General features: G+C 44.2%; 1 protein-coding gene across 4 annotated transcripts in view; it reads right to left on the reverse strand.

Annotated features, from left to right (window-relative positions):
• Positions 1–3194: 3194 nt before the first annotated feature.
• BCAR3 (BCAR3 adaptor protein, NSP family member) overlaps positions 3195–8015 on the reverse strand; it is a 103691-nt gene continuing 98870 nt past the window's right edge. For 2 of the 4 annotated variants that reach the window (XM_028512956.2, XM_028512958.2), the window contains 2 exons: positions 6918–7130; positions 3195–3770 (listed from right to left, as the gene is read on the reverse strand). In XM_028512956.2, the coding sequence (XP_028368757.1) occupies positions 3592–3770; positions 6918–7130 (392 nt within the window). In that variant the 3' untranslated portion in view covers positions 3195–3591. The remainder of the gene's footprint in view (positions 3771–6917; positions 7131–8015) is intronic. The other 2 variants (XM_028512955.2, XM_036026438.1) reach the window with 1 other exon arrangement.

Here is an 8015-nt window from a genome sequence, read left to right on the forward strand (position 1 = left end):
GAAATGCTCAAAATATTGATTAAACCCATCTGGTCTAGTGGGTCGTTTACGACTTCTGTGTCCTTGTTGATCTTCTGCCTGGAAGATCTGTCTACTGATGTCAGTGGGCAGCTAACGTCCCCCCTGGTGTTACTGTCAGTCTCTCCCTTCATGGCCGTCAGTACTTCTTTATGTATTTATGTGCTTCTGTGTTGGTTGTACAAATGTTTACAAGGGTTATATCGTCTGGTCGCATTGCTCCTTATGTCGTCATATAATGTCCCTCTTTGTCTCTTACTATAGCCTTTGTTTTAAAGTCTACTTTGTCTCATAGCAGTATTGCTACTCCAGCTTTTCTGTTTCTATTTGCATGAAATACCTTTTTCCATCCTTTTGCTTTTAGTCTGAGTGTCTTTCGATTTGAAATGGTGTCTTGTAGACAGCGTATGTGTGCATCTGTTTTCTCACCTGTTCAGGCGCTCTGTCTTTTGACTGGAGCACTTAATCCAGGTACATTTGAAGTGATTATTGCTAGGTACATAGTTATTGCCATTTTATTATTCATATTTATATTCCTTTTTTATCCTCCCTTTAAGTCCCTTTAACATTTCTTGTAATAGTGGTTTGGTGGTGATGACCTCCTTTAGCTTTTTCTTATCTGGGAAGCTCTTTAGTTCTCATTTAATTTTAAATTAAATTACTGGGTACTCTTGATTGTAGATTTTTTTTTTTTTTAAATCACTTTGAATATTTTATGCCAATCCTGCCTGGCCTGCTAAGTTAATGTTGAGAAATCAGCTGAGTCCTGTGGGCACTCCCTTGTAGGTAACTAACTTTCTTTTGCTGATTTTAAGATTCTCTCTTTGTCTTTAACCTTTGCTGTTTTAATTAAGGTGTATCTTGGAGTGGGCTTCTTGGAGTTCATCTTGTTTGGCACTCTCTGCACTTCCTGGACTTACGTGTCTACTTCCTTTGCCATGTTAGGGAAGTTTTCTGTCATTATTTCTTCACATTTATGCTAGATATTGTCCCAAAGGTCTATTATTGTTTTTTTTAATTGTTTTAAATTTTATTTATTTTTAGAGAGGGAAGGGTGGGAGAAAGAGAGAGAAACATCAATGTGTGGTTGCTGGGGGGCCGTGACCTGCAACCCAGGCATGTGCCCTGACTGGGAATCGAACCTGCGATGCTTTGGTTCGCAGCCCGTGCTCAATCCACTGAGCTACACTAGCCAGGGTAAACTATTGTTATTTTTAATACTTTTTCTTTTTGGTATTTTTTTAAATCACTTTTTTATTGTTATTTGGATACAGTTGTCTCCATTTTCCATCAGCACTTTCCCCCATTTCACCCATTCCCCTTTTTGTTGTTCTGAATGGATGTTTTCTGTTACCTTATAAAAAGCTGATTCGATCCTCTGTTTCATCTAACCTGCTGTTGATTCCCTCTAGTGTATTCATTTTAGTTATTGTATTTTTGACCGGTTACTTTTTTATGATTTTCATGTCCTTTTTATGCTTACTATCTTAGTGCAAAATTCTGATTAAGTTCCTTGAGTATCCTTATAGCCAGTGTTTTGAACTCTGTATCTAGTAGACTTCTTGCTTTCATTTCGTTTAGCTCTTTTTCTGGAGACTTCTCCTGTTATTTCATTGGGGACATGTTTCTGTCTCCCTATTTGCATTGCATCTCCGTGTGTGTTAGGTAGATCAGCTGTGTTTCCCAGTCTTGACATGGTGGCCTTATGTAGTCTGTCCTGTGAGGCCTGGTGGCACAGTCACCCTTATCCCCTGATCCAGGTGCTTCAGGAGTGTCCCTTGTATGGGTGGTGTGTGTTCTCCCCTTGCCGTTGTGCCTTGACAACTATTAACACATCAGTGAGTGGGATTGGCCCTCAGTCCGACTGGCTGTGAAGATGGGCCCCGACCACAGAGTATGAGGTGCCATTCAGGAGCTGCCCCACAAGGAGCAGGATTCATCCCAGTGGGGTCTGTTTCCTGCCGAGATCTCTCTTGGAACGTGCCATGTGTGGTGCTAACTAATCGGGTGGTGTTCTGTGTGGTCGAAGCTGGCCTCCAGCTGTGTTGGTTCTGGGACTTCTTGGGAGGGACTGGTGAAGGTCAATGTAAGATGCTGCTTTTGACCAGTGCGGGGCTACCTGTTAGGAGCTACAATGTGATCCACAGCTGGTAGCTGCCTGTGTTGGCCTGGATGCATGTGGGAAGGGCCACACTACAAACCGAGGCTGGTGACACCAGAACCAGACCTGGGGCAGGTCAGCAAAAAGCCCTAGGTACCCTGACATCTGCCACTGCCTACTGACTGCACAGAAGGCTCAGCCGCCAAAAGCCCCTTGGGCAGAAGATGAGTTGGGTGAGGCGGGGTGTCAGGGAGTCGTAAGGGTGGAGCTGCTGGAGTTTGCCAGGCTAGTGTAGAATCAGGTTTAGCCGTGGGGGGTAGGGGGAGGTGGCTCATCACAGAGGCAAAGGTGGCTGTCCCCCAGCCCTCTCACTCCAGAGCCACACAATCCACTTTCTCCCTCCATGTCTCTGGCACCCCCTGCACCCCTGAGCTTGACCAGAGTTTTTTTGTTTTTTAAGATTAACTGCAATTTGTTTGAGAAAAGTTGGATATAAAACTATTGTGTATGGTCCCAGAATTACTTAGTAGATAGGAAGAAAAGCATATTTGTGTTTGACAGTTGGTGGCAGAGTGATATAAATTTATTTTAAAACCTCGTATTCCAAATTTTCTATAATAGAAAAAAATTAAGAGGGATACTGATAAACTATAAAGTATCCCCTTTGGAAAGTCCACAACCTGGAAAACTTACACGAGTCAGCTGGAGGGGAAAAAAAGACAGTCAATTATTTTGAAATAGGTGACGTTATGGCGTCATGTGCACCAACACCTGGGCGCTGCCCTCTGCCAAGTGCTGCATGGCAAGCCCCACGGCTGAGCCTAAACCTAGGCCCCCCGGGGCCGGCTGTGCTCCGCACCACTGCTCACGCCGTCTCCTGAGCCGGGAGCCATCCATCTGCCACACCAGTACCAGTGATGCTTGTCACTGTCAGGATGTAGTGGCTAGGGAGAGAGTGCCAGAAAGGTCGGCGGTAGAATTACTGTATTATGATGGTGGTTTAATATTAAAGAGACTGGATACAATTGTTTCACAAAAAGATATATTTTCATATGGCTATTTACATTTTTTCATATTTAAAGAATATCATACAACTGATACCTTCGGAAATGTTTCATGCTTTTAAATTCTTTTCTATGTACACTTTCCTGACATGGAATGAAAACTGAAATGGTCAAATCCCTCGGTGATAGAAAGCAACCAGTCAACATAGCTAGGTCTGCTCTTGAATTTGCGGATCAACATTAGCAACAGTTACCTTAATAATAAATTACTTATTTAAAAATCAGTAGTAATTTTAAACAATTCATAAATAAGTGTGCTGTGTGCAATTTACATGTTTAATATCCTGTGGATACTAAAAGCTTGTCTATTGTCAGATTTGCACATTATTACTTTTTCAAATGATAAGCTTTTCCAAAGCAGAAACTGGAGAAGCTTGAAATAACACCCTAAGGTTCTGGGGAGAGCTATCAAAGCTCCACTTGCTTTACAGGAGGAGGTTCCAGTTTACGTGAGAGGACAGTCAAAATCTGGTTGAATTTCTCATATCTCTCCGTCTGGTTAACTTGTGCGCCTTTGCTGCCCCATAGCAACCGCATTTGAAATTCAGTCTTGAAGATTTCACTCATTTCTTCATCCGGTTGGAAACCTAGTATACACAAAACAAGACAATGTTTTTTTCAGTTCCACCTAGAACAGTGTTGAAAATAGGCTGAAAACTTGCTTGTTTAAAGTAGGATCAAAATGAACTTTCTCAGAGCTTTAGAACATCCCCCAAGGGAAAGCCCAGGCCCTGCTGTGTGCCAGGCAGGCAGAGGCCCCGGGCACCTTCAGGGAAAGGGTAGCCAGCTCCCTGAAGGGATGATAAAATTCGAGCGCACAAGCCACTGTGGGTTGCAGTGCTGTGAGGAGTGTTCAAGCACTGTTTGGGTTGTTTTTTGTTTTTTGTTTTACAGCTTTATTGGCGTTTCATTTCCATGTCACGATTCACCCATTTCAGCTGCCAGTTGGACTTGCAGTAGTAAGTTTATAGTGCGTGACCGTCCAGCGCTAGACAGTTCTCTAGCAACCCTTTGCAGTCAGCCCCATTCCCACCCCAGACGCCCACCAACCACTGATCTGCTTTTTGTTGCTATTGTTTTACCTTCTATAGAAATTTGATATAGATGGACTTACATAATGTGGACTTTTTTTATTACTGGCTTCTTTCACTTAGTATGGCGTTTTTTAGCTTATTCAATATTGTTGCATGTTATCAAAAAGTCCTTTTTATTGTTGAGTAGTATTCATGGACACAGGACATTTATCTGTCCACCAACTGGGGGACACTGGGATTGTTTCGAGTTTCCGAGGACCGCGAATGATGTTGAGTCTCTGCGTGGACATGCGCTCACATTTCTCAGGGAGTGGGACTGCTAGGTCACATGGTGAACACATGTTTACTTTTAAGAAACTGTCAGACTCTTTTCCAAAGTGGCTCTCCCATCTTACATTCTCATCAGTAACATGAAGATTCTGTTTTCTCCACATGCCGCCAACTGTTAGCACTGTCATTCAGGTGGTGTGTGGTGATATCTCATTATGGCTTAAAGTTACATTTCCCCTATGACCAGTGCTCTGAATATCTTTCCATGTAGTTATTTGTCACTCCTATATCCTCTCTGGCGTAGTGTCCTTCAAATCTTTGTCTATTCAAATCTTGTTTGTCTTCCCATTGAGTTCCAAGAGTTCTTTATATAGTCTAGATATAACTCCTTTACAGATATGTGGGTGGGGCAAAGCAGCTTTACAGTTGTGAGTATGCAAGTTTCCTCTTGTATTAATTATTGATTATGTTCCTTGCAGACAAGTGTAAACCTACTTTTGTCCCATTCTGTATGTTTGCCAAATATTTTCTTCTAATCTGTTGGTTGCCTTTTAACTTTCTTAACAGTGTCTTTTGAAGAGTAAAATTTTAAATTTTGGTTTATCAGTGTTTTCTGTTATGGTTCATGTTTTTGGTATCCTAAAAAGACTTTGCCTAACCCAAGGGCACAATGAATTCCTCCTGTTTTCTTATGGGATCTTTATACTTACTTTTACTTTACTCATATTTTGGTTCTATGATCTATTTTGGATTATTGTATATGGTATGAGGTAAAGATTAAGGGTTTTTTGCATAGAATATAGACTTGCAGCACCATTTGTGGAAAGACTATATTTTATCCAATGCATTACCTCAACATTTCTGTCAAAAATCGATGGACAACCATATGTGTGGTCTTGTTTCTCAACTGTCTCTTTTTTATAAAAGAGGACTATCTGGTCTACCTACGGCCAAAGATGCTCAGTCAGCTGTGTTGGAGAGGGCAACCTCTAGCCAGAGTCACACAAGCAAGTGGTTCTCATCCTTGATTATTGCTGGAGGAGACTGCTCTGTCATGAACAAACCCCTACCGTCTAGATCACAGGGTCTTGGTAGTTGAGAGGCTTTAGTCCCTTCTTTCCTGGGACGGCACAATATCTGTGACAGACAACCAGCCCGAAGCCAGAGGACAACTTCCATTCATTCGGTTGATGGGTTTCAAGCCTCTATCCTGGGCTGGGTGCCGGGGGGGTGGTGATGGTGAGCAAATCTCTGCCCTTACTGGGTTCACAGTCATTCCCAGCAGTGGGAGCTTGCTAGGTCAGCCTGTAGCAGGATCAGCTGAGAAATTCCAGGAGAGATCTTTAAAGTAATTTGCTGTAGAACAGTTTAAAGCACATTTTTGGCTTAGGCAGCATCCAAAGTGATACATGCATTGGCCCTGCATAAGCAGGCACTGTAATCTGGCAAATTATGTGCTGTTTGAGTTCTACACTGCTAACCTTGGAGAACTTTGAGGGGGAAAGAATGAAACCTCCAGATGATGCCTACATATGCCACAGACACAGTGCAAACTCTTCAGTCCTGAAATCTGGTTCTGAAGCAAATGCTTGGTTTTAGGATGAAATAATGGGCCTCTCCCACCCCATAGAGTTTTTAACCTTGTGGCTCAAACTGCGGGTCCTTGAAGAATTTTAAAAATTATATAGTAAGGGGGAGAAAGTAATCATCCCTGTTAAGTGCCATAGAAAAGTCCTTGTTTTTGCATTTGCTTCCTAAATGGGCTTTTTGCCTCTCAGCCTTCCGCCCTCCAGACTTCCTCCATCCAGACGCCAGATTCGAAACACCAGTCTGGCCTCGGGATGACGCCCTCCCACGTTTTCCACTGGCCCTTCCTCAGCCCAGCCCCACGTGGAAGGCCCTCCGCCTGTACCCACTCCCTTCCTCAGCCTGGCTGCCCATTCCTTAAGGCACACTTGACCCTAATCCAAACCCAAGTACTTGTGTTTTGTACTTTCCCCCCGAGCTCTTCCAGGGCCTTTGCTTGAGTTGGCCCCTTTGATGCAAAGAGCAGGGCTGCGCTCCTCCCAGTGTGACTGAGGAGAAAGGGGCGTGCAGCTAAGTGAGGTCAGACAAAACCCCAGCTCCGCGTGTTGGCCCATCACACTTTCTAATAGTGATTATTAGGGGTTCTAATGGTAGGCAAGCTCACCAAATCTTTTTTGACCTTTTCCTCCGTTTATTCTATACCGATGGCCCAATAGAATACACATAACAACGAGAGAAACAGGATCCTTAAGTCATTTAAGAATTAAGAGGAAGTGGTCAATCATATAGGAAATGGAATTCCCGTGCCCCTGTCTTTCCCCCTTGGCGTTATTCTGAGAACACCCACCCACACTCTCCATTCCTTCATTCCAGTCAGTGTGCAGGGGAGAGCGCAGCTCCTACCTTCCAGGATCCTCTCGGCATTCAGCCGGTAACTGCCGGCAGCCTCTGCCATGAGTCGGGCTGTTGCCAAATGGTTCATCATAATCTCGCAGCTTTCATCATTTTTTTCCCACATGTCAGTTCCTTCAAAAGCAACAGCCTGCCGTTCCATTAAGGTCACGAGAGGCATCAACAGAGGGACTGATACATTGTTTGGGAGGACACACGTGGACTCTGAAAAACAAGGTAAAATTTTCCATGTCATTTTTTTTTCAAAGTTAAGCACAGAGAATTCCAGTTCCAGATGACGATGTAGGAGAATCTTAGACCCACCTCCCGCCATGGACACATTGAATCTTCAGCTAAATATGGAACAACTTTGAGAGAGGCTGGGGCACAATTTCACCACAAATCCCAATCCTGGTGCAGTGACCCGCAGTGTGGAGCGAACTCAAACCCTGGAACTTATATCTGAGGAGCAAAGGGTTTGAACCCCACCCACACTGGGCACCCCAACTTGTGTCTGAGAGATAAGCCCCCAAAACCAATGGGGCTCAAATCCACGAGACCTACAAGGCTATAATGATCTGATAAACAGCTCTTAAGGGGTTCACATGTTCTAATGCACCTGCGCAAGGATTCTGTGAAAAGGTAGCTGATTGAGAGGTGCTCAGAGTCTTTATGTGAGTGAGCCTGGGGGAGGCAGTCCTCTGATCCAGCACACCCAGCGCCTGCCAGCTGACACACATCACCTTCACGCTCTCCCTCTGCCTCCTTCTAGCCAGTGGGCGCCATCTTTTCCCTTCCTTTCTTTTTTAAAATACTGGTTCCCCCCTTTTCTTCTCTCTTTTGCTGTGGGAGCCAGCTATGAGCTCTTCCTTGCCTTTGCTCCAGCTCAAAAGTATATCCCAGAAAGGAGCTCCTACCCTTGTCTGGTGCTTGATTTTTGTAGCAGCCGCCAGGGGACACCTACATTGCCTGGCTCTGGGGGCCAGTGTGGCTGATGCCCGTGGGCCCCACAGGACTGGAACCAATGGAGAGAGAGTTATTAAACAGCTACTAGGGCACAGTGAGAGGCAACAGTGGCCTATGAGCTTATAACTGCAGCTGAGGAGCAGG

Source organism: Phyllostomus discolor, chromosome 5, assembly GCF_004126475.2.
Source record: "Phyllostomus discolor isolate MPI-MPIP mPhyDis1 chromosome 5, mPhyDis1.pri.v3, whole genome shotgun sequence".
Lineage (NCBI taxonomy): Eukaryota > Metazoa > Chordata > Mammalia > Chiroptera > Phyllostomidae > Phyllostomus > Phyllostomus discolor.